Below are 27,815 nucleotides of genomic sequence, written 5' to 3'. Positions count from 1 at the left end.
CAAAGAACAATGGAATAGGCAAGGTTTCAGAACTGTGGTATTTTCCCCACCTCTGTCAAACTAAATACATCTTGATCTACTTTGGGGAACAAGTAAAATTTGATCTGACTGGGATTTGGTTCTATGAAAGCTGACTATTTCCTGCATCATCCTCAGATGTCCAAGGTTACCTGCTGACAAACAGCTTTCTACTCCTACTTAAAAGGACTCAAATGAAGCCAGGATCTCCATATGTGAAGTGCTGTACAAACACACAGAAATAGTCCTAAAGAACCTATAACCTAGTTAGAAAAGACTAGAAAGGAAAATGGGGCAAAACAGGGTTAAGATTTTGTGTCTATTCACATAAATGATTCAGCAAAAAGGTTAGGAACAAGATCAGAGGGTACTAAGACAGAGGCAAGCATTTCATATACAGGACTGCATTACAGTGTGTTTAAATGAACATTTAAAACAAAATTCTAGGTGCAATATTATGAAAAAAATCTATAGCCAGAGAGGTTTGTCTATTTGAAAATGATGTATTCCTATTAATTAGATTTTAAAGCACCAAGAACCTCCCACAAGTATGCAGAGCATATTCCTGACTTGCCTGCACCCAGCTAACTTTTTATAAACAGCAGACTGCTTCAACTACATATGACTGTCTCGGGCTTTAGTCTAAACAGACTTTAATTATGATTAGGTAAATATTCAGATTTCATTGTGATAACCTTATGCTGTTGACTACTGAGATTTAAGCATTTGGAGCCATTGCAAATGCCATCTGTTAATTTAAACAACACAGACTGAATGCTAACAGGCACTTAGCTAAAGAATGAAATGAGCCTCAACCAGTATTACCTTTTCAAATAAAAAAACCCAATTTCATCAAAGAAATTGAGGAATTTGTTCTTAATAAAAATTTTATTTTCTTAAAGCATTAGGCAGGTCTGGTCTATATAAGTGTAGGGTTGGGCTCTTGTATTTGTGTTTCTTAAGCAAGACCCAGATATGATTTTGTTACTGGAAAAATTTTTCTAAAATAAATTTATTCCCAAATAGTGCAGATAGGGAGTTATTCTGGAATTATTTATTTTTCAACTTCTATTCACATCAGTTTGTCAGTACAGACAAGTTCTTACAGTGCTACCAAGGGAAGTGGACCTGGGCTGATAAGGTTCACACTGAAGACTTACTACTGCCTCTGAAAATTACAGCCTGTGAATTAACATTTATAAAAACTGTAACCAACATTCACGTTTCCATCGGATTAAGGATGCTACATTAAGCCATATTGCTTTGACTATCCAAATTCCTTGCTGCTTTGACCATATATCCTATTCTTCCCTTCCTTTCCTAATCAATCACCAGTGAACTAAACAAGAAACTCAGCATACCTGGCTTGACTTCACTGCACCTCCTCTTCAGGTCCCTGCTTTGATCTCTCCCTGCAGGATCTTGACCGTGCCTGTCAGATCTGCAAGCAGCTTAAGGGAGTGGTTCATGTGCTTCTGCCACTACCATAGGACATACATCAGTATGGACTAACAGACTAGGACATACCACAGCCTAGTCAAGCAAGGCTCATGTGAACTGGCCCAGGGGAACTGACTCCATGGGAGTTGGGCAGATTTAAAGCAGCTGAGGTACTGGTGAGAGAGGTTTTTAAATGACTGACATTTACAAGTTTTTTTAATGGTCTTTTAGGAATTTGCAAACCTCAAATATGCAGCTACACATGTTTTTGTTAAATATTAGGGACCCTGTCTTAATTAGGTGCAACTCTATTGAGTTTAGTAGAACTACACCCAGTTTATTCATCGCTCACTTTAACTTTTGGAGTCCAAAGCATCATCTTGAACACATTACTTATATTACTAACTGCTCTATATTATGCCCCTTTTATGGTGTCATGCAAGTGTTTCAGCTGACCTATACTCTGCTCTCAATCCCTGAACAGTTTTGCCTGTTGTAGTATTGGAGTGACCAGAGAAAAGTGTATTATTAAAATGAAAGTATTTGAAAGTTTAAAACCAGGGTTTTTTTTTTTTTTTTTTTTTTTTTTTTGAAACTGCAATACTTACTCCTTATTTTCTTTTGCCATTTCATCTCATTGTACAGATCCTCTGTCTGTTGGAAAAAGTCATGGACTTTGCTCCCTTGTTCATCTCTCTCGGTTGTATTGAATACCCGACTTTTGGATTCCTGAGTGAGGAATTCACAAATATTGGGGACAGGGAAGACGATCTGTTCCATTGTTCTATCATGGCGAACAATCTATAAATAAAATGCATATTTTTTTCAGGATCAGTAACTTTCCAACCATTTTGTCATATCTTTTCTTGTTCACAACTCCCCTTTTATTTATAAATTAATGAATAAATTATTTGAACTTTACAATGAAGTTGAACCAATCAATCCTAAACCAAAGTAAAACTGCTTTTCTATCTTCAAAAGCCTGCCTCAAAATAAGGTGGCAAATATATGTCTCAAGCAAAACCCAGGTCCAAACTTCCCCAATATAAAAAATGTTCTAATTCAGAATCCTTCAATTTTGCAATAAATTTAAACAAATCTCTCCCAGTAAACAGCGCAGAAGTTCAGGCGCTTTCTGCTCAGACTACGAAATTATTTTCTCACCTTGAGTCTACTTCTATGATGTTGTGAAGGTGAACATGCAAAAATAGCACCTTGTTACTCAGCCTCCATATCTTGTCAGTCTTCATCTTCTTACTTGACAAAACCCATGGTTCTGCATTGTTTGGATTTCAGTGCCTAATGAGTTATTGGTGAGTGAGCTAGATTTTATTCCATCTCACCACACTGTCATCAAAACTGCTTCCCCATTCTGATCGTGGACTCTGCATTACTAAAAATACAGAAATGGGTAGAAAACACATCTTGACTCTAGACCTATCTCTCTGTGCAGCCAACAGTGAAAAAACTTCCACTATTTGACTTTCAAATCAAACAAATATCCCCTGATAGAGCAGAGCTGTATCTGAAATGCCAAACAAGTTTAGGACTGCTTTCAGAGAAAGACCAGAGAACATCCATTTGATATAGGAGCAATGCTGGGTTGAGTTTCACTTTTCCAGTCACAGTCCTGCATTAAAGAACCCTCTCTTCTCTCATTAATTCATATTTATTATGGGAACATACCAAAAACCCACCTGTCTTAAGTAATTTTTAAAAGTATGTTACAAAGTCAAGCACATTTATGTTGAAGATGAAGGATAATTATGCTCATGTCTGCCCATGGGCATGTGCATTATGTGAAATTCAACCAGGGAATTTTGAAGTGTCCTAAGTAAATAGTTGTGTCTCAGGCTAGCAGTTGGGCAACAGGACTATGTGACTAGCAGCTAATCTTGTAGGGCAAGTGAAGAAAGCTGAAAGCACTTCTGTCAGGGACTCAGATGAAGAGGTAAGCTGCATGCACTGCTCTGCAGAATGACATTTTAAAAGCCTCCCTGAGAATAGAGGCCTCTCTATCTGCTCGAGGAACAGGCTTTGCAGCCATGAGGTTTTAGGACATTTCAGAAACTACACCAGGGATAAGCTATTGGACACATAAAAGCAGTGTTTTCTTAATGCCTAAATTTACAACCTACTCATATAACTTGACTGATAATTACTAAGAGGTATCTCAGGAGCACCCAGAGTATTAAAATATGTTAAGAAGAGCACTGAGCTGCCCTCTGGACAGCCACAGCCATGGAGCTTCCATCTATCCTGTGGTGGGATAATGTGACCAGTATCAGGCAAAAAAGGATGATGGGAAACAGAGAAGGACCCAGCCATGGGTGGTCCTCCTCTTGATGGCAGCCAGGTCAATACAGACCTGAGGTGCTTGCATCCAGACTGCTCCCTATGCACGGAAACACAGGTCCAGTGTTGATGGAGCCTGGGGTAAAACTACTGGCTCAGATTCAGGCTGGGCCTGTGTGCAGCTATACTGTGGAGTTTTCATACTCGGCTAATTTTGGACTTCACAGAGCATTTCCAAGAGAGCACCAAATGCCCCTTCCTCCTGTAGTCTCTCTCAGCAGTTGCCTTTGCACCACAGAAATTCTCCTCCTTACAAAGTCAATAAGGACAAGAGATACTACAGTGCCTAACTCCTACCTTGATATCTATAATCCCATGAAATCTGTAAAAGCACAGGAACTGATTTAAGAGTTAAGAACTTAAATACCTCTGTGGATCTTGATCTAAATCCAATTCATGGTAGGGGTAAAGTTTAAAGTAGAGAACAGAACTGATGAACCAGGCCAAGCATTGGTCTTTTAAACAAAAGTCATACTGAATGTCTACACCACTTCAAAATCTCTTTGTACTCCAGCCAGACTTGTAATTTGATCAGTTAGCATCACTGGCTTTGCAACTCATGATTATTTATTTGTGTGATGTACCATACAAGATTATTCTTGACTTCATGACACAGTACTACCCACAGTCATTACTGCCCTAACAAAACACATTTGGTAAAACACAGGAAAGCTACTGTAAAATGATTATTTGGAGCCACTTTTAATATAGGTGAATTCCTTTTTCCTCCCATAGCCAAAAGCATATTATTCAACCTTCTCCTTCCCATAAATAATCTACACCATTTGAATAAGCTTTGCTGTTCATACGCTTAAGAAGAGGTGATACACCATGCATAAGATGCAAATGTGTCTCATATTCAATCTTCTAGTGAGCAATTCTTTACCTCTATCTGTGCCGTATGATTGGCATAATACCTCAAGGCTTCATCTCCTTCATCTGGATCTGACCCTGGTTTCAGCATCTGTTGCAATGTTTTATTGTGACGAGCCAACTAGAAAAAGAAAAAAAATCTGATTTATGTCCTGCTGCTATGTTTTCAGCTTTATCATCTCCACTTAACTAACACAAATCCTTCTTCCCCCCACCACCATATACTTACATGCTCAACCCAGTGGGTCTCTTTCAGCAGATAACAACAAAAATTTAATTACTTGAGAACAATAGAAATAAATTAGTCTTAAAAAGTCAGCAGCAAGTCTTTGGCTGAGATTTATGAAAGGCAGCTTAGCCTGCAGCCTAGATGGTTTTTGGAGGGCTTTTGATAAATGTCAAAAAAATAAACTGAATGCTTCTTTTCACTTAAGTTTAGACATAGAATCTGCATACCCCTGACCATGTAATTACATTTACAATTAAATTTTCTCTGCTATTTCAAATGGCTTGTTCTTGACCATGTTGTAGGTTGATATTTCAGGGCTGTCAAGATAATGTAGATTTTAGAGGCAGCTGGACTGCAGTGGTGGGCAAATACATTCTTAACTGTACAGTTTATATATATAGCTCATACATACACACACAAAACCATACAAATATGTATCCCTTATAAACTTTTACAAATTATATACTGTACATGATTCATAAAATACATCTGTTCTTGTTAAACAGTAAATATTTTAAATGCTCAATAGCTGCACAAAGTTTAATACAGAGAATATCAGCAGATGCATTCATGATGTCCCTTAGGTCAGTGAGAAAAAAAGACCCAAGTATAAGGCATAAGGAAACACTACTAAAAATGCAATTTTTTCTATATCATAGTGACCGGTTTTCATCCAGAAACTCTGAGGTGTTTCACCTATTTTAAGGTGGGGAAAACTGAGGCAGGAAAGGCTATCTTGATTTAGGTTTTAATCAGTACACCAACATTACCACAATGGACTAGACACAGACATTAGGAATGAGGCAGGCACAACACTCAAATTGAACACAGGAACTAGGCTCTGAAGTGATGATCTCCACGGGTGGATTAGGTTTACACACATGAAATAAGGCAGTATGGTGTGAAATGATAAAATAATTGCAAATCTACAAAAAGTGTCAAGGATCAAGTCTAAAAGTAACAATGGATCTAAACAGATATTGTAATAATCTAACCAGAAAGTGATCTCACTTGTTTATAAGCTGTTTGTATGTCTTACCATCCCCTTTTTATCTAAGAATGGGCTGCAGGGAGAGGCACATATAGAATTTACTTTATTAGAAATTCCCTAGAATTTACTGATCAAAATAAATCTTCTGGATCTTGATACAAACTTATTAATTAAAGATGAATACTAAATGGAACATCAAAAAAAGAGAGAATACCATAAAAGAATATTCAGGAAGAATAAATGTACTTCCTACAACTTCTTCATTGGCCCTGAAGTAGAGTCCTGAGCCAATGTGGCAGAACATCAGCCTTTTATAAAAGGGTCATGAGCAGATATTCAGGGAAACATGGGAAAGAAAAAAAAAAAAAAAAGAAATCACATGGGGTCAACTGCAGAGCAAAATTCTTCCCATCAGTAATAGATTTCTGCTTAAGAATAGTTACTTTTTTACTCAATCTTGTAAATGTATGGATAGTGTCATTACATGTATTAATATCTTACACAAATTCCACTTATTTTTAAGGCTAAAAAGGTTCTTTAAGATTACCTGGCTAGTTCCTCTCCTTCACACAAGCCTATAACCTGATCCAGTCAGTAGTCTTTGCAGTATGCTCATATCTGCTTAGCAGGACAACCTGAATTAATTTTCTAGAGGTCTTTTGTGTCCCCCTCACTACATGCTCTAGCATCATGGAGAAACAAGATAAACTTAGGGAACCAAGGGAGTTACTGTTTCAAAATTCCGTTTAAACAGTGTTACTATTTTTGCCTTTCACTTTAGTGAATGTCCCTCTGCTTCTGCACCTACAAAAGGGCAAGCAAGAGCACCCAATTCACCTTCTCTGTATCATTCATCATTCTGTACACTACTGTCGTGTACTCTCTTATTTGTCTCTAAATTAAAACAACCCCTATCATTCTCATCTCTCCTCAAACAGAAGACTCTTTGTGACTCAATTATTTTCTTTGTCTATCTCCAAATGTCCTTTACTTTGGCTGTATCTTTTCTTTAAGATATGAAGAAAAGCACTGACTAGACAGAATGCAATCTAGACAGAATGCTTGGGGTGATGAATTAGCATAACCAGAATAAAATATATTCCCCATTCTTTATCTCCTGTAATACAGAGGTACTTTGCCTGTATCTTGACCCTTATTTTTCCAATGCCAACCATTAAGGTTTTGAGTTTTCTAATAAATGACAAGTCAAGGATGTATGGATAGTTCTTCTCATATTAAAATTATGCCAGTTTGCAGAAAGGGACATGTATAGATTCAGAAATTTCCATTAGTACCACAAAAAAATTTCTATAAACATACTTGAATTTGTATACAGAACTGGAAATTCCATTTGTAAACCACATGAAATCTCGAGGCATTGCTTCCTGATATGCTTTTAACTGTCCATGACATTTACTGTACAAGTATCTCTTGATAAATATCAGTAACAGAAGTCCCCTTACCACATGGACTAGAAGGAAAAACCATGTTAGCCCTCTCGTGCTGTAATGGGACTGACTAGCACAGTGTGTTAACAGACTTCTGGTGATTTGAGACTGTGCTGATGCAGTGCATATTTCACTACTGGGTGCGGGACCAGCAGCCACGTACTTTAAAACTGTGTATTCAGTGATCTTCATTATACTTTATTAGACTGTGCTTTCAGGCAGTGACTGTCTTGTACTGATGTGTGCACAGAGCCTAGTATTACACAGCTGGGGCTTCCTAACACTAGACAAAATTATTTGAAGAACAGGCCAGGATCTTCTGTGGTAGCACCTTTGCTGCCAGCAAAGCCACACTGGAAACAACCAGGGATTGTTGACCAAGCTGGAGGAACTATGGCAGATTTCAGAATGGAAACCTACCTAAAGGTGTCAACAATAGTGCTAGGCAATAAGCACTTGTAACTTCATTTCTTTCTGCTTCCCCATCTCTCTATATCCACTTACCTTCTGTAGTCTATACCTTCAGACAGTAACCTCAGGAAAAAGGGTCTATCTACTTTCTGCTCTTATTGCAGTTCCTACATGGGATGGATTCCTCTATGTTGACACAACAATAAGTACTTCTAAAATTTCTGTATTGTCACAGCTACATTGATGAAAGACTGGTGTGGACAGCAATCTGTGGAAGCTCAGATCTGAAGCAGAGGCCCACAGTAAGACACAGAACAGCTTTAGAAATGCTATGTTATTTGGCAACTACAATGTTTTCTGAAGCTCTGCTTTCATGATCCTCCCTTCACCCTGTAATGAGCTCAAAGGCCCACACAGGCAAAGGGGACTGTGTCAACAGACTTCTTGACCAGCACAGAGCTTTTTGTAAGATCAATGAAAATAAAATTTTGTGACAAACGGTGAATCTACAATATGGAAAGCTTATCCAAACTTGTAATACACCCTAGATGACAGTCTGTGACTGTCATTAAAGGCTGTGCAAGCTCTGAATGACATTTTTTCGTATTTAATGCTGTGATGTAGTAAAGTGTTATTTCTGAAGAGCTGCACAAAACTTTTGGGGCAGCTGGAGGACAAGACACTGGATGGTCATGGACAATGACAACTATAATGAAAAGAAAAGGCCCATTTATGTTTTCGAAGCAAAACTCAAAAATGCATGGCAAGCGTAACTGATACAAAAAATAACCATCACTAAACCCTGAATTTGCAAAGAGCCCCCCAAAAATCACCTCTGAGGAGAAATCTCTCTCAGTCAGTCATTCACTCAGCCATCAATCACATCAGTGACAATAGTTTAAATATTAATACTGTATTTTACTACTCATCAAGGCATGTAGGGACGAGGAAGCAACAGCATACAATGGAACAGGGATTTCCAAAGAGAGGATGTGTAAGGCAATAGCTGTATCAATAAAGACCATTTGGTTTTCAGTTAGTTCCCGAGGAAGGACTGTTGTTCATCTTGAATTTTTTTTACTTAAAATATTTGGAAAACACTAATAAAGCATAGTACAAAATGTGAAAGATTGAGGACAGATCAAGAATGCTGAAGACATTAACAAAGAAACAGTAGAGACAGATGACAGAATTACAAGTAATACTCAGTCTAAATTCCTCACACAACATGATTATAAAATCAAATCTGCTAGTTATCTAGGATGTCATATATGATCAGCAGTGTGGAAAAGCACAGCAGACCCATCTTTTGCAACTAACAATACATGGGTTTCCTGCAAGCTTTTTGTTTTAAAGTCAAGATTTCCTTGAGCAAAAATGCAGTTATTTAAATGTTCTCAAAGAAAAAGTGATTTAAAGCTGTGAATATTCATGTCATCAGCCTGTCAATAACTCATTGACTTGGGATACTAGATTGGTTTGTCAAAATACATATGCACATATGAGTGTGGGTATGGAAAAACTGGTGGGAAAAGAGGAAGTAATTTTCCAGTTTTCATTATCTCTGGAAAACACAGACCCCTTCCATATTTTTACAAGAACATGTCAGTCCCTGGTTATAACTTTTACACTACAAGGGTCTCCTCTGTAGTCCAATCCTCATTGGAGGCACTAGGTCTAATTCAGTACATAGCCGAGACTGTTGTCAAAACTCTTGTTGATTTCACCAGGCATTGCTTCATCCCCAAAAAAGGACACAGGAGTCTGAGAAATATGAGCTAGAAACAGCAGGTTGAAGACCCCCAAATTCTGTGAGATCTATTTTACTGTAGCCTGAGAAAGTAAAGGTGACTTTTTATGACTAGAATGGTATAAAAGGATCTAAATGGGTGAGGCTTAGTGTCCTGTAAGCAACCAGGCTTTTCACAGAATAGTTTTTTCACTGGAAAAGTGTCAAATGTATTAAACTAATTTTCTAAAAAAGGTCTATGGAGTATTACTATAAGCTCTTGGTAACTGGCCAGGAAGCACAAATAAAGACACAAACAGTTTCTGTGCCTTGAAACACTTTGATTTACAGAGCTACTATCAAGAAGTATTACATATATCTAAAAAAATAGAAAAAAAAAAGTTAAAAAAAAATTATCCTTGTCACAAATTTTCTCAAGTTTCTTCTCACAGTTGTAAGGCAGCAGTAAGGCTGTTATTCAGTGGGGGAGATACCTGGCACAAGGCACAACCTGACAGGGGAAGGGCATGGGGTTAGGCAGCAGTCAGGAACATGCTGGTGACTGGGGCTCATTTTGGTGAGGGAACTGGAGGTGTGGTGTGCTTGCGAGCTACAGCACTGCCCAGTGTCCCCTCTGCCCTTAACCCATGCCCTGGCTGCAGCTAACTAGCCAACCCTCTGGTGTGCCAGTCAGCCCCATCTAGTGTGTCAGGGCAGAGAGAGGTCACTATACACAGTCCTGGAAGTTCATAAACTAAAGACCTTGTGGAAAATGAGGCAAGAGCTGTTTGTACAGACCTGATGTCCAGTGCGTGACATCTGATAGATCTGCTGCAAATTATCTTCATCTTTATTGTGTCAGTAACTAGATGTACTGCAGTGCGGGTTGCCAGCCCAAAGGCCAGTGGTCTTTCACCAGGGAGAAATGAGACAAAATACAACTTGCAGAAACAGCAGAATAATTCCATCTGTTTAGATTCATTTCACCTTGATGTGCAAACAGATTCATGCAGCTGGGGCTCATTTACAGACTCTTCCTCTTTTTTCCCCTTCAGTCTCTTGGGTCCTGGAGACAGGCAGTTGTGAGATCTGGCACCACTAAACCCCTCACAAAGGGAAACCCCAGTCATCTCGTTGAACACTTAATTTTCTGCTTAGAGAGCAAGAAAGGATAAAAAAGCTGCCTGGGGACTGGCAAGAAAAACCCCAGAAACAACAGCAAAGAGAAAGTCAAGGGAGTAACAAACAGGATGGGTGAGAGACAGGACAGGAGACAGAAAATGAGATCCTTTTCCTTGGCATGCCAGGACCTTATGACACACCAGCTCCTTGCCCAGAGCAAATGAGAACACTCCTATTCCATCAGTAAACAAGGAGAGAGAGAAAGCAAGGAAAAAAGAAATGTCATCTTAACCATAACTGAGCAGAAATTTTTATTCCAACTGGCTGTACTAAGAGTAATAACAACTTCTCAACTCCCCATGTTCCAATCAAAACCGAATGGTGCTTTCTGCAATACACAGGGCAACTTCCTTTCCAGAAGTCATTACAGTTTTATAGAGCGGCACCTTTGCACTCTACCACAAAGCAGTCTGTTAACAAACATTAGGAACAGCAGGGGTGGAGCAATGGGAGATTCTCAAATCAAGTATTCATTGATTTCATTTAGATGATCATATTGTACAGAGCAAGCAAAAGGATTTAGAGTTAATCTTCCTCTGATGGCTTGTGGTACATGAGCAGGGCCCTGGGTGGTCCAGACGCTTTGGATTTTGCTGCTGGGTCTTCCATGGCCTTGTGTAACCTCTGAGACACCACCTCCCCTCCCCAGACTCCACGTGGTGCACACTACAGATTGTGGATAATAGGGATCTACCTCACAGGGAAGGGAGAAATAAACCACCTGAACATTATCACATAAGAGAAACCACCACAGTTAAGTGATCTCTACCACTATTACGTTTGCAGACCTCATAGTAATTTTATTGCTATTTTTGATGTGTCTTTGCTGTTCTTTTATCCCTGATGAAAGCCAGCAGACAACAAAATGACTTGCTAATATTTCAATGAGCTTTACTTAAATTAGTCTTCTTTGTAATTTCTTTCACAGGCAAAGCTTACTTGCAAAAAAATAAAGTGTATGTGTGGGGAAAGTTCAGGTCAGATAAAATGTGTTACAATGAATTAATTTGACAGGGGTGGGTGTGACAATCCCTGCAGGCTACGTGTAAAAACTGACATGGACAGCTGTTCCTACATGAATCAAACCATCTCAATGCATATGTTGGTCACATTTGGTTTTTGGTGTACACTGACCATACTGAACATAGGATGTGGACAGCAGTATGCAATCCACTGTTCCACCAGGATGACACAATTGCACTTGTAGCTGCCTCCTATGATTACTGTAAACAAAACTGTGAAGAGTACAGAATGTAAGGAAATAGGGAGATGATGGAAGTGTCAGACATGATTATGAATACGATAAGAAATTTCAATGGAAAAGGAAGAAAAAGAGAGCAGTGTTACTGCAAATAGTCTTCTTCACAGCATAACAAGGAAGAAATTCTAGCCTGTCCTGGTTCAGCTAGGATAGGGTTAGGTTTCCCCAGCAGAGAGAGAGGGGGAAGGGATCTCTAGCCGGGTTATTCATACCATGCTGGCGTCAGCTCCAGGGGTGGAACCTTTTTACCTTGCTCTTTGGCGGGCTCGGTGGCGGGAACTTTTTTCCGTGACCAGCTAGCGGTATTTCTCTGTATATCGTTTGTCTTGTTCATTGTTATTGCTGTTTATTGTTGTTATCATTGCCACTGCTGTTGTTCAGATTGTTGTATCACTCTGTTGTATTAAATTTCTTCTTATTTTAGCCCAGGGTCTGTGCTTAACTTACAGCCCGACCGGCTGCGGGTGGGGGAGGGGCAATGGCAACGTGCTCTCTGGTCTTGGCAGGGCTTAAACCTGCACACAGCTACATGCAATTTCTATGAAAGGAAGATAAAGCACTGCACCCAAACCAAGACCTTACTGGCATGCTCACCAACATAGTACAGACCCAATCTGAGAGAGATCAAAACCAGCAACAGACCAGCAAGCATATAGATCCCAAATCCACACAGCAAGATAACTGTTCATCGCTAAAAGCCACCAACACTTTAAATACATACAAAATATATATATGTAAATTTGAGATAAGAGAGCTGTGAACGGCATACCCTTTTCAGGAACTCTTAGAATCCTTTTGCTATCAAGCACTTTACTTTCTAGGTTTCTCTTTTTATTCAAAACAGTGATTCTCTGAAAATAGCTTTCCACTCCTGTCTAATATGTGGCTTTCAAAAGAAAAGGAGCAAGAGTAGAGCAGAAAGTAGCTCATGGGTTAATACTTCCAGAATGAGCTCATCCTTGTCTCCAGGGTCTACCCAAACTACAAGGAAAAAGTTCAGTCTCTGACCTGAAGCATGAGACTTGCATCGCTGGAACCCTCCTCATGTTTTCCCACCCTTAAGTCTCATCTTATACATTTGCAGTATAGTGTCTTTTGCACTCTGTGACCCCTTAAACTGGATGCAGTTCACCAACCCAATCGATGATATAACCACTAGTTCTGCTACATGCAGGTATGACTTGAAAGATGGCCACGGTACATGCACTGCACTTGGAGAGGCTGGGATAAGCCATCTAGCAATCTTCAATGAAGCACATTAAAGAGTCTTGAGTCCAAGTAGCAACTTGGTATCATGACTCTGCTTCCATGGTTGAAGCACTTGAATATGGCCACTATGTGGTCCTCTTAGATGTTACAGCAATAGCAAAATAAAAAGTCTATTCATAGTTAATCCTGTTAGCATCCAACCTCTTCAGCAGCTATTTCCACAGCACACAGAAAACCATAACTTGGTCATTCAGAGTCAAAACATGAGACTATGTTTGTTTGTACGTAGCAGTAAACAGCTGAAGAGGCAACCTGTCAATTTCACAGAAGACACACATTTCCTAATCTCTGCAGGGGTCTAACATATATATGTTGTGGGGTACAAAACAGGGCAGTTACCAAGTATGGAGATGGACAGGAATTGAGATGTGTCCCTTCAAATAATCACAGTGGTGAAATTTTCCATGTTTTTCAATCATGCTGTTGAATTTTCACCTCACCCTCCCATTAGGAGAGCAAAATGTCTTTTAAAAAAATAATTTAGGGGCACAGGAACAGAAAAAAGAGAAAGTAAAATGGTGAGTTGCTCTTTCCAAATCTGCATTATGGCTACTGTCCTCAGGAGAGCACTTTCACCTGGCACCTATGAAATAACAGTTCCCAGTGGAAGAGCAAAAGGGTCAAAATTTAATCTCTCTTCTCATGAGACATTCACAAATAATGCTTCTTTACTCAGCCAACTAGCAGCTAAATGGTGCTCTGCAGACAGACTCACAGAAAGAAAAGGTTGGAAAGAACAAATTCATTTAAGGTTATCACAAACCATCATTCATAAAACAAATTCTAAAAATCCTTGCCTATACATAATGGCAGAGAAACAATTTCTTTAATCCCTGGTTGATCAGATGCTTACCCATGTGCAGGTCTGAAGGTGAAGTCCTGTAGGACTACCAGTGGTCCTAAGTAACCAGTCACCTCACTTTTGGTGTAGAAAAGCATAATCATATGTTAAAACTAAATTTCGCAGCTTTTAATTTTAATCAGCTGCCTCAGAAAAAGTGCAAGGTGGACCTCATTTTCAGTTTTCTGCACCATGTTAAGTAAGTGAAATAAAGAGGATGGCAACTGAGGTAGCTCTGCCTCTTTGTAGGTTACAAATTCAGATCTTGGCTATTCTGGAAACCTCTATGCTGACTGAGATACCTAATTAAACTATGACATCAGAGGAGATGAGTTTAAAACTGAACAACTGTGAGGAACAGGCATATTTTGACATTCTGTTTAATGCTCTTTATTTTTGTTAACCTGTAATTACTTCAATGACTACTGAACAATTTGAGAGAGATTAAAAAGTATGTCTTTGTTAGAAAAGATGACCCCGCTGTTTTTCATTAACATTTAGGATTTCACAATGCAGATATCTGAGACCTATTAGAACTACTCTGGTAATATTAAGTAAGACCAGACTTCACTTTCATGATATTTCCAAGGTTACACTCACTTCCTCTCAAAACAAACAAACAAAGCTTAGAGTGAAATGTTTCAGTTGTGCTTTGGATTTAAGAAAAGAGCACTTTGGTTCATTTGAAGGTCACCTCTAATGGAAAAGCCCCATCTCTGCCTTCACCTACAGTAGACTTCCAAGTCAACACTTGGTGTAATTCAGCTTCCTTAATACAAGGAGTTTGCTGAAATCTGAACAAAGTAAGTAGCTACATTACATACATTTCTGAGCAGACAAATATGTATATGTTGCAGTTGAGGGCAACTGAAAGTGCTTTGAAGAGTGACTTTCTAAAGATGGCACTGTGTGGTTCCACATTTACTGTCTCTCTCATGGCTTCCGGATTGAGTTTACTCAGTTTATAAGCAAAATGATTTTTAATTCTACTTAATGCTCCTCCATGCAATTTTGATTGAAAAGCTTTAAGGCAAGCCGCACTTTTTTTTTCCCCATATATCATAACTCTTAATGAAGATTGTATGCCAAATGCAAGTAGGGAGCTCTAGGGTAAGAGTATGCTTTGAGGGCAACTGGTCAAGTTCTCTATTAGTGTAAATCAGTATTGCTTATCTACTTTCAGCAGAGCCATTCCCACGTGGACCAGCTGAGGATACGGCTAAATGAAGACCTACTCTTAAAGTGGGAAGCTAAGTAACTGTCCAGCTAGTGATACAGAACCAAAGGACAACTGAAGTCATTCTCTACAGCCCATGCTTCTTCCAATAGCAATAAAAAGGTAGTATATTTATCACTAATACAGAACTGCAAATAGAGCCTGAGAGCAGAGAACATCTTGAACAGTATGCCAGTGTCCCACAGCCAATTTTCAGAGTAAAACCACAGACTAATGTGAAGATTTCACAATGCAGGCATTTGACAAAGAAATGATATTTCTTCTGGTGTAACGCTTGGGCCCTGACACCAATACAACATATTTCCCAAAGATAAAAAAATCTTGTAAACCACAAAACACAAGGACACAGGACTGAAGAAGTTAAATGTAGAAGAAGAAACCCACAAAGCAGAAATAATAAGGCCACCTGTGCTATAGTGAAATGCACAGTCACCACAGCCAAACAGGATATATCCCTCATTAATAACATATAATAAAACACATACACATGTATAGTAAACAATCTTACTCTAGAGAAGCAGAACTAGAAAAATTAAAATAAGCTAAAACCTTTGTGCCCAGCCTACAGTAAAAAGCTCTAGCCTGAATCATAGCAGTTCTTAGCAGCCTAAGTCAACAAGACACCAGAGGGAAAACAGATGTAGATTCCTATCAAAGTCATGACAGGTTTCTGAGGTGGATGCTTCCAAGGAGAAGGGGAGATAAAGAAAACATTAAAGGACAAGTTGCCAAGGTTTTAACCTGAGACCTAACAATGAAGCACAAGTTGACAAGGTTTTAACCTGAGACCTAACAGCAGCCACAAACATTTGTTTAATCTTTCAGATGCTCATTAGCGTCAAGCCCTTGCAGCTGCCTCCATACTGTCTCTCTATACTGCAGCTGGCTGAAGTTATATACCATCCTAATGAGCTGCAAGGAGGATGGTGTGTGTCATTGGCTTCTGTTTCAATCTTGGCTAGTGTAAAAGCCTTGCAACAGCTTCTGATTCTGCTGACATTTAATTAGCTGGTGTCATTTTGATGCCATAGCCTGTCTCATCAGGATGATAACTACAGAACAACATGCGGAGCATAAAAGTTCTACGAGAAGCTTCAGGTCTGGCAGCCAAAGATACGAGTCCCCTGACAGTCATGGTTCCTGGGACTGGTCCCCATTAGACCTTTGTTTTGGCAGTGCTATCAGCAAGAGCTTCTCTGTTAAGGAGAAAGAAACAAAAATCCCCCCAAACAGCAAACCTCAGCAAAACCTTGCAAAAAACATACATCCTTTAGCTTGAAAAATTCTACCCATCCTGCAGAAATGGAGCATTCTCATTGCACAAACTCACAGCTATTTATCCTGAAGGACAGGTTTATCCTAAAGGATAGATTTGATCATCCTCTAGCCTCAAAAGGTAATCCTGTTTATTTAAATATGTATAGTATCTTTCTCCATTTGCCATCAGGTGCTTGGGAAGACAATCTCCAATAATACCTGCCAGTTGCTGCTTGCCCACATTAGCTGCAAAATTTGAAAATGGTCATTGCTACACAAAATGTGACCTATATTTTCACTCAGTATAACCAGTGATTCTGGTACAGTCCATGCATTTACACCAGACAAGTTCAGACCTTTTTGAATTTGGGTCTTTTTCTAAAATCCTATTCTAATACACTAAAGACATCACTTTTTTTTTGACTGTACCTCCCAGTCAGAAATGTATAAAAATTCAAATGAACCAAGCCATTGTTCATGGAACAGATTCTACTCAAAATGTTTATTAATAGAATCTAGGCACAACCTAATGCTTTGTGAAGACAGACACTTATGGAACTAATGGGCCACCGCCCCATTTCTGAGCAAAACATCTACCTGAGGCAGAGGATGGGCAGAAAACAGTCAACAAGCTTAAAAATTCATGGAACCAGTGTAGTCCCCAGATGTAAGCTCTTCTGGAGGGATCCTTGATGGAGCTGAAAGTTGCTTCCCAACTGGATGAGGATAAGCCTATCTTTTAGAGCAAAATACTCTGGGAACTCACAGCTCCCACAAGGACAGGGAGATCTCTTCTAGGCAAATGTTATGGGTCAGTAATGGCAACACTACCATCAAGGGTGAAGGTATTGTTGCAAGACTTTTCCACTTGGCTTCTGTTCATTTCTTTTCCATGGTATAACCATGAAATTATAATTTCAACCAGTTAATGCACACTGCAGACTACTAGGGGTTGTAACTGATTCTACCTGTTCCCTATCCTAAATAGCTTTCCAGGTATTTCTTTGCTGTGACATAGAATGTGCTTGTCAATGTACAGTATTAAGTAATTGGTTTCTGCATTCTTCATCAACATTTCTTTTTAAATGGTCAAATTTCACCCCAAATTTACCCCTGACCATAGTCACACTTACTTCATGCAGAAAACAGTTTTGTTGGCCTGGGACAACCCAGCCAGTTCAGAAAGCTTCAGATCCTCATACTAAAGGACAAATTACATGCAGCAATCCTATATCACATTTTAAAAATTACTACCCACAAAAAAACTTCAGCCTTACAATAACTCCCTCAAACACATGGTATCCATTATCTTATGAAAGCTCTTCTTGCCTTAACAATCCATAATAGTAGAAGCACAGGAAAGTTTATTATATTTGAAAAATCTATGTTATCAAGATTTCTTTAAAAGGCTCTTGGAGTACTAATGTGCTCAGTGATTATGCACTTCTCAACTGTACTACCCAATAAATGACAATTCTCCTCATTAGTAAAGTAGCTGGGATCAAATGAGCATAGGAGGAAACCCAGTGTAGCAGTTAAAGCAAAGCTTTGAGGATCAAGTAAGCTGTATTCGCTTCCCATGACAGCTAATGACTTGCTGTCTATACCTTCTTCTGGCTTGGTGTCTACCTGTAACACTGGGTAATACCACCTACTTTAAGAAGGGGGGAAACAAAAGTAATGAAAGCTTTTAAGTCCTCCAAAATCCTATAAAAAGGAAGATTACCTCTTTAAAAATTTCTGAAACAACTAATTTTACTGTCATTTATTTGTTCTGTTGTAGTGTATAAGAGTGCCAGAACCATGCAGTACTAAGCAGAGCACTGATGTGGAAAATAAATGTGGTCCCAGCCCTTGTTGTACTCAAACCCAGTGAAAGATATAGATTGACACACTAATCAAATTACATAAAAACAAAAGTCTGTGTACTTCTTAGAATTTTATATATTTGTATAGCTAAATTTTTTTTTTAAATGACTTTGGTTACTCCTTAATGAATGTATCATGTCCAAATCTCATTATGAAAACAGTCCTATTTCAAATGTTAAAAATAGCAACTTTTTTAACAATAGCCTGTAGTGTACCTATTCTCCCAAACTATAAATCTCCATCAAATATTACAATTTTAATTGCCTAGTTAGCAAATACTCTTCATGTATGTATGCTAATATGTAATACACTGCATGAAATAAACATGGCAGTAAGACATTAGTTTGATAAATCTTGCCAAGTTTGATAATGAAATCTCAATTCTGCTGTTAATATATTAACAAATAAGTAAGGCTGAACAACTTCTTTTTCTCAGTCTATTTAGAATTAGAACCAGAGAAGAAGGTATAAGACTTATTCATGATGTTCAGTTGCTACAGTATGTTTAGTAGTACCTGCAGCAAGAACCTTACAATTCACAGCAAATCCTAGCACTTCTCGTTCGGTTTATTTTAAGAATTTATAAATGGAAGAACACTTCCAAATGTGGTAGTCTATCAGAAGATAGCCTGATTCAAGCTTGTGTTCATTTATGCTATATACCTGTGTCCTGGTTCAGCTAGGATAGGGTTAAGTTTTCTCCCAAGCAGGGGGAAGGGGACTCCAGCCGGGTTATTCATACCATGCTGACTTCAGGTCCATCGTGGCAGCAGGTGGGGAAGCTTTACTTTGTGGCTTGGCTTGCAGAAAGCTGTATCCTTGCGGTATTTCTCTGTCTATCTTTTGTCTTGTTTACTGTTATTACTGTTTGTTGTTGTTACTATCGCTATTGTTGCTGTTCAGTTTTATTACACTGTTGTATTAAATTTCTTATTTCAACCTGGGGTTTGTGCACTACTTGTGTCCGAGGGTGGGGCAATGTGGTCTCGGTCTCGGCAGGGCCTAAACCACCACAGCCTTTTTGGGTGCACCAACATGGGGAATAAGAGGGTTGAAATAAAAATCAAAAAGGGACAGACCCTGACCAGAGTGTGATAGAGCAATCTGTTGGGTGTAATTTTTCTGTTTGTATTTGTACTGCTTGATAAGAAAATTTTTGCAATGCTGGCCCACTTGATTGCGTGGTGGGGCTGGATTAATCCTTATATTCAGTGTATGATCCCAGTGCTGGTGTGTGTTGTCGATGGAAAATGTGTAAAGGGTCTCTTTTTGCTGTACTGGCCACTGATTGCTTATAATGTGTTTGTATCACTGTGTATGGGGGCAGGACGGTACCTGTTTGCTGCCTGGGCTTTTGTTAGGGGTTTCACTCCCTCTGTGGGTGAGCCAGGGGAAGAGATCCTCTCAGCTTTGGGGAGTTTTAATTATTCATGGAGCCTGCAGGCTAATGTGATTGTGGCACAAAGCTTTCTGAATGTCTGCCTGATTTTGGTTTTGGCCACGCGGCACTTCTCTAACAACAGCAGTGTCCGGAAACCTGACCCAAGGTCAGATAATAGTGAGTGGCAAGGGGTGTGGGAAAAGATGGGCAAAGGCTTGAGTCGGTGGGCACCTCCAATGCTTTGGAATTTCACTCCCGAAAAAATGCAGAGCCCTGATAAGCTGATGGAGTGCTTAGAAAGGGTGTGATACAAAGCTGGCAAAACCCAGGAGACACAAATCACTGCAATGTGTTGGGGACTTGCCCATGCCTACCGTGTCCTCTTTAATACGACCCACTGCCCTCATGGGGGAGAAAGGCCTGCAGGGTCTGAGAATGAACTTACTGGTACAGCAGCTGGGCCAGGGGAACAGGCAGAGCCAGTATCAGTTGCTTCCATCAACACAGCAGCTGAGCCAGAGAGCCAGCCAGTCACCTCGATACAGAAAACCAAATATACCAGAAAGTCAGCTCGCAAAGTGGGGGATGGGGATGAGCCAGTCCCAGCACAGGAAGAGGAGGAAGGGCCAGAGGTGATCATCTGATCTCTATCCCCGAATGAGTTGTGAGATATGCAGAGAGATTTTGGCCGCATGGGAGGTGAGCAGATTTTCACCTGGCTGCTCTAATGCTGGGACAATGGAGCTAGTGCTTTTGAAATGGAGGGGAGAGAGGCCAAGCAGCTGGGATCTTTGGCCAAGGATGCTGGCATTGATAGGGAAATAGGGAAACAGACTCAAACCCTCAGCCTTTGGAAGTGACTCCTGCTCAGTGTAAGGGAGAGGTACCCCTACAAGGATGATATCCTATGTCAACTAAGCAAATGAACCAACATTGAGAAAGACATTCAGAATCTCAAGGAACTGGCTGTGTTTGAGATGATCTATGGTGATCTGAATGATGAGCAGTCACCCATGGACCCAGATCAGGCCCCTTGCACACAACTGATGTGGCGAAAGTTCCTGAAAAGTGCACCAGAAGCACACTCGAAAGCATTGGCAATAGTGTCCTGGTGGACAGACACCCACACTCAAACAATAGATAAAGTGGTTGGCAAGCTCTGGCAATATGAGGGAAATCTCCCTTCATCCCAACATTCCTGGGTCTCAGCTGTGGAGGAACTGTCTCAGAGGGTCCAGAAAATGGAAGTGGACATGTCCTACATTCCATCTGCATGGGCTGATGTCTCAACCATTAGAAGTAAAGGTTTTCCCACCCAAGAGAAAGGCAGCAGAAGGCACACACCATGAGGCACCCTGTGGTTTTTCCTCCGCAACCACAGAGTAAACATGAGAAGGTGGGATGGACAGCCCACTGCCACCATAGCTGCACAAGCAGAGCAGCTGAAAGGGAAAACCATCACAAAAGGGGAGTCCTCCAAGAAAAGAGCAGCTCCAGTGTCCAGTCGGAAATTCCCCGGACAGAATAGAATGGCCAACGTTATGCCTGACCCTCTTGAGGGGACCAGTAAATCATTCCTGCAAGAAGTGAGTGATGATGAGCAGGATTGGAGGGGCCCTGCCTCCAACCCTGTGGAGGAAAGGGATAATCGGATTTACTGGACAGTGTGGATCCGATGGCCTGGCACATCAGACCCACAAGAATATAAGGCTTTGGTGGACACTGGTGCACAATTCAATTCCTAGGAATAAAATGGCAAGATGGCGTCGCCACATCCCAATGGAGGTAATAAACAAGATAACAGCCATGGCCCCACCAACCTCTAAAAAGGAGACTCAGTCTTTCCTGGGAGCTGTGGGGTTCTGGAGGATACACATCCCAAACTACAGCCTGATTGTGAGCCCTCTCTACCACATAACCCGTAAGAAGAACGATTTTGAACGGGGCCCTGAGCAAAAACAATCCTTTGGACAAATTAAGCGGGAGATTGCCCAAGCAGTAGCCCTCGAGCCAGTCCGGGCAGGGCAGGAGGTTAAGAACATGCTCTACACCGCAGCCGGGGAGAATGGCCCTACCTGGAGCCTCTGGCAGAGAGCACCTGGGGAAACCAGAGGCCGACCTCTAGGCTTTTGGAGCCGGGGATACAAAGGCTCTGAAGCTAATTATACACCAATTGAGAAGGAGATACTGGCAGCGTACGAAGGAGTTTGGGCTGCCTCAGAAGTGGTCGGCACTGAAACACAGCTCCTCCTGGCACCCCGACTGCCGGTGCTGGCATGGATGTTCAAAGGAAAGGCCTCCTCCACGCATCATGCAACAGATGCCATGTGGAGTAAATGGGTTGCGTTGATCACACAATGGGCTCGAATAGGGAACCCCAGCCACCCAGGGATACTAGAGGTGATCACGAACTGGCCAGAGATCAAAGATTCCAGGATGTCACCAGAACAGGAAGTGACACGTGCTAAGGAGGCCCCATCATATAACGAGCTGCCAGATGAGGAGAAGCGATATGCCCTGTTCACTGATGGGTCTTGTCGTATTGTGGGAAAACATCGACAATGGAAGGCTGCTGTATGGAGTCCCACACGACGGGTCACTGAAGCTGCTGAGTAACAGGGTGAATCGAGCCAGTTCGCAGAGATGAAAGCCATCCAGCTTGCTTTGGATATTGCTGAGCGGGAAAAGTGGCCGAGGCTCTACCTCTACATCGACTTATGGGTGGTGGCAAATACCCTGTGGAAATGGTTGCAGCAATGGAAACAGAGCAACTGGCAATGTAAGGGTAAAACTGTCTGGGCTGCTGAAGTATGGCAGGACATTGCAGCCCGTGTGGAAAATCTCATTGTGAAGGTGCGCCATGTGGATGCCCATGTATCCAAGAGTCGGGCCACTGATGAACATCGACACAACCAGCAGGCAGACCAAGCTGCTAAGATGAGAGTGGCTCAGGTGGACTTGGACTGGCAGCGCAAAGGTGAACTGTTCATAGCCCGGTGGGCTCATGAGACCTCGGGCCACCAAGGTAAAGATGCAACATACAGGTGGTCCCAAGATCGAGGGGTGGACCTCACCATTGACACTGCTGCAGAGATCATCCACGGATGTAAGATGTGTGTTGCAATCAAACATACCAAGTGGGTGAAGCCCCAGTGAAATGGAGAGCAATGGCTGAAATATAGATATGGAGAGGCCTGGCAGATTGACTACATCACACAGCCACAGGCCCGCCAAAGGAAGTGCCACGTGCTCACAATGGTGGAAGTAACACTGGATGGATGGAAACTTACCCAGTACCCCACGCCACTGCCCGGAACACCATCCTGGGCCTTGAAACCCAAATCCTGTGGCAACATGGCACCCCAGAGAGAATTGAGTCAGACAACGGGACCCACTTCTGAAACAACCTCATAAATGCCTGGGCAGAAGAACACGGCATCGAGTGGGTCTACCATATCCCCTACCACGCACCAGCCTCTGGGAAGATCGAGCGCTACAATGGACTGTTAAAAACCACATTGAAAGCACTGGGAGGTGGCACCTTCAAAGACTGGGACATGCATCTAGCAAAGGCCCCCTGGCTAGTCAACACAAGAGGATCTGCTAGTCGAGCTGGCCCGGCTCAGTCAAAACCTCAATGTGCTGTAGACAGGGATAAAGTCCCTGTGATGCACATGAGGAATATATTGAGAAAAATGGTCTGGTTTAGTCCTGCGCCAGGCAAAGGTAAAGGCAAACCCATCCACAGGATTGGTTTTGCTCAAGGCCCTGGTTGTACCTGGTGGGTGATGCAGCATGATGGAGAGGTCTGATGTGTACCACAGGGGGACTTGATTCTGGGTGAGACCATGCCGTGAATTATGCTGTGCCTTTGTAAATTGTCATTTTGTTATTGTTAACTGCTAAATGGCAGCTGGACATGACGCAGATGGTATAGAATAAAGGGGTGGATTATGGCCTAGTTCAGCTAGGATAGGGTCAAGTTTTCTCCCAAGCAGCGGGAAGGGATCTCCAGAAGGGTTATTCATACCACGTGATGTCAGGTCTGGCGCGGTAGTGCAGGAAGCTTTCTTTTGTGGCTTGGGTTGCAGAAAGCACGCGTGGTGGGCTAGCTGTATCCCTGCGGTATTTCTCTGTGTATCCTTTGTCTTGTTTACAGTTATTACTGTTTGTTGTTGTTACTATTGCTATTGTTGCTGTTCAGATTGTTTTATTACATTGTTGTATTTAACTTCTTCTTATTTTAACCCGGGGTTTGCGCCCTACTTGTGTCTGAGGGTGGGGGAGGGACAACGGCAACGTGGTCTCCAGTCCTGGCAGGACTTAAAACCGTCACAACCTGCATTGATACCAAGCAGTGTTAATTTCTTCTAACTTTATGGGGTGGAGGAAATATTTTTTCATTACATTTTGGTGCCATTTAGAAATTATATAAATATAAGTAGTTTTGATACTCTGTTGGGATTTAAGTAAGTTTGTAGCTCAACCTCTTAAAAAACCCAACTTCTTCTCTTTGCCTGCAGGTTACAAAGGTATTGTGGAATTCTAAAACTTACTACACTCCCTCTCCAGTAAAGAATTTCAGCATATGCATACAAGTGAGTAGTTGAGTAAACATTTTGCTAGCCTGAGTGTACAGAACATGCATCATGAAAGGGGTGACGTGTTAGGTCAGTACCCCTATATTTCCGCAACAGCTTTGGGAACCAAGATGGAGGAAGTCACAAGGCACTGAAAATTTTAAAATTTTGTTACAGTATTCAAATTTGCTTCCCTACTCCCTACCTACTCTCATCCTTCTAGATCAAGAACATGTCTACACAGCTCTACAGGCAGATGAAAGTGCATTCTTCCCATGCTGCAAGCTGACTAGAAGCTATTTAAAGTTATTTCACATTCTTCTGAGCCTCATGAATAAAGTCCCTGCTGAAAGGTACAGTGTATTATCTTGGCCCTCACGTTTGATTTGGACAGTTTGCATCTTGCTGAAAAACACAGGGAAACACTCCAAGGTATTTTCTGTTACAGAAGCACATATATATATACGCATGCGAGCTACAGAAGCCTATGGTTATAACCAGTGCCTTATCTTACTTCATAGTAAATGTAAAGGGGTCATGAACCTCACAGAAATACTACTAACTTCAAGGAAGCTTTTTTTTAGTTTACAAACTACCAAAAACTTTGTTATAATTAACAGGTAGCAAGGTCAAGCAGTCATCCAAAAAGCTGGAGGATTTCTTTAGCCTTCTATGATTTCTTTCTTTTTGGTAAGCTATTTAAAAACTTGATTCTCCTACACTAATGCTTCTACACATAAGAAGTTAGGATGAAACTTTTTTGTGCTACTATGTCAAAAGCTTTTTTAATTTCTACAAAGACATCATATCAAGATGAAGCCTCTTTGTGGACAGCCTTACTAACTTTGCAAAACAAACTGTAGCCTGCTTTAACACGATCTTTTAAAAGGACAGCCATAAAAACACCACATCAATTTTTTTTTTTGACTGAAGCTTGAAAAGAAGTATAAAAGCTGATGGAATTGTCCATAACATACCACTGTGATTCACCCGAGACTACTGTAAGAAATTAGCAATGTCAAGTTCAAGGCTTGGCTCTGAGCATGACATTTGAACAATACAAAGAAAACAGAATCTCCTCCGTGAATTTGCAAGAGAATTGTGAATGCTCTCTATCTAGCAATAATAGGCTTATTTTTCCAGGATGTGACCTCAAGCACCAGTTTGTGTCACTCCTCCACAGGCGGCTGTACAAGAGCTACATCTGGAAGGGGTCCCTACCCCAAAGCCAGGCTGCAGAGTTGGGGTGCAGCTCAGGGTAGTTCCTCTTGGATAAGTCAGTTCTGCTTTCTCTCAGTGGCGCTCCCTTCTCCTCCCTGCTCACAGTATGTCAAATGGGAAAAGTGAGGAGCAGTAGTGTCCAGACAGCTTGAAGTCAGTGCAGTGGAAGCAGCACAGCTATGGCACATGGCAGGCTGGAGGAAGTTGAAGAAATAAAGGAAAGAAAAGAGAGGACAGAGAAACATGTGGAAGAGATGTGATAACTGTCATGAAATGACTTATTTAACAGTGTCTTACCATCATGTCCTAGGCTGCTGTGCCCACACACCTCTGTGCACACATGTGTGTGTGTGTGTGTGTGTGTGTGTGTGATGTACAAGTATGCACATGCACTTGCAGATGTGTGCCTGCATATGCATTTGGGATAGGGCTTGGGAGGCTGTAAATGAGATTTAGTAACACAAATCTCAGCCTTGCTTGTGACGTATTTATCACTTTCTGTGCACTTTGGGTCAAACATTTACAAGAATGCCATTTGCTTCTGGTAAAATCAACCACAGGAAAGGCAAGGAAGGATGTAGTGGTGGCAAAATGCAGAACCCACCATTGCCCTGAAGAGTGCAACAACAAAAACTGGAAGTCTGAGCTCCCCAAAATAAACTGCCTGTGTTTGAGGGCTGTAACAGCAAAAAGAGGAACTCTTGGTCTTGATTCTGCCATTACAGAGGGACTGAAAAGCTGTAAGTAGATCAAATGGTCACAAGCAAGTGTCAGGAAAGCAACTGAAGAGCCACACTGGTTGTAGAAAAAAATAAGTCAGATCAACTGTGAAACTGTAAGAAGCACAGTGAAGAAATATTATGTAAATCAGGTCAGCTAAGCCAAACGGAAGGCCCAGGCACCAGAAATCCCCTTTGACACAGCAAAGCATAACAGGGTGTTTGGATAATGGAGCCAGCAAAAGAACCTGGCCTTACTGAGACAGGATGATGCTTGTATCCTGCCCATCCCAGTGCGAGCAAAAGGGCACACATGGAAAGAGTTTGGGGTCAAAGATCAGCAGTCCTATGCCAAGAATCATAGCTTTTCATTATCAGAGGGGAAAGAAAGGCCCCAAATTGCCTGCCCTTCCAGTGCTTTGTTTTCATACAGGGCTTGACATGGGTGCACAGCTATTGTAAACACATACACATACTGTTACAGAAATGCAAGAAAAGCAAAACAGTCCTTTTTTTTGTAAAATGATGGATATTTTTACAGCATACAGAGCAATCACGCCATTTAATTCTGCAGAACAGGAAGGAGTTCAGTAAATTGCTGTAAAAATATCCAGCCTTATGCAACCAAAATGCCAACTATGGATCAGGTATTTGGAATAGCTGTGAAGTGGTATCATGGACATCCCCTGCACTGTGAATATGTAGCTAGGGACAGAGCTTAATCTACACCTCAGCTAGCTAGTGTACCTTAGTAGTGACCTCTTTTGTAAAATGACTCCAGCAGTCCCTTCATATATAGTTTTAGACCTATATTCTACTCCCCCAAACTTTCCATTGTCACAGACTCCATTAAGTCATTTAACACAAGCTGTAGGCAGAAGACATAAAACAACATTTTGATTTGGCAGGCATTTAAATTTTCATTATAAGCATTCATACAAGGAGCAAATAGTCACATAAGGTAAGAAGCTACAAATGCTTTCTAAAAATTCTATCATTTTTGATGGTTATTTTATGTACAGTCCTACATACAGCACAAGAGTAGAACATGGTCAGCCACAACAACACAGTAACAAAACTTACTTATTTAAATATGCTGCAAGCAAACAAGAATAACTCAGTAACTGGTTTTGCATTCCTTGTTTGAAAGAAACATTGCATAATATTACTGTAACTACAGACTGCATTTTTTTCTATTGAGCATTCAATTCCTAACAATACTTAATAAGCATAATGAATGTAGAACACTCCCTATTCCCATCTGTTTATTTCTTCTTACTTAGTAAAAAGATTTCTTTTTAAATGTGGCCCTTATATGAAATATCAAATGATATCATTTATAATATAATCAAGAAATATGCGGTCTTCTATAATTTAAAAAATATTTTCAACAGTCTTAAAATAATTGAAAGATAAACTATTTTTGATACCAACTACTCTGAAGAATTAATATCCCATCAAATAAAAACCTTCAGTGCACATTCTACCTTTACCAGATGATAAG

The 27,815-nt window shown here is 40.8% G+C and overlaps 1 protein-coding gene across 1 annotated transcript in view; it reads right to left on the bottom strand.

Annotated features, from left to right (window-relative positions):
* Positions 1 to 27,815, bottom strand: part of ITPR2 (inositol 1,4,5-trisphosphate receptor type 2) — a 283,088-nt gene that overhangs the window by 41,640 nt on the left and 213,633 nt on the right. Inside the window, exons 47-48 of the mRNA XM_026864631.1 lie at positions 4,700 to 4,807; positions 2,067 to 2,259 (exon numbers count right to left, since the gene is read on the bottom strand). Coding sequence (XP_026720432.1) covers positions 2,067 to 2,259; positions 4,700 to 4,807 — 301 coding nt within the window. The remainder of the gene's footprint in view (positions 1 to 2,066; positions 2,260 to 4,699; positions 4,808 to 27,815) is intronic.

This window comes from Athene cunicularia, assembly GCF_003259725.1.
Source record: "Athene cunicularia isolate RWA chromosome 1 unlocalized genomic scaffold, athCun1 chr1_part2, whole genome shotgun sequence".
In the NCBI taxonomy this organism is placed as follows: Eukaryota; Metazoa; Chordata; class Aves; order Strigiformes; family Strigidae; genus Athene; species Athene cunicularia.
This window is presented reverse-complemented; position numbering and strand designations above follow the sequence as displayed.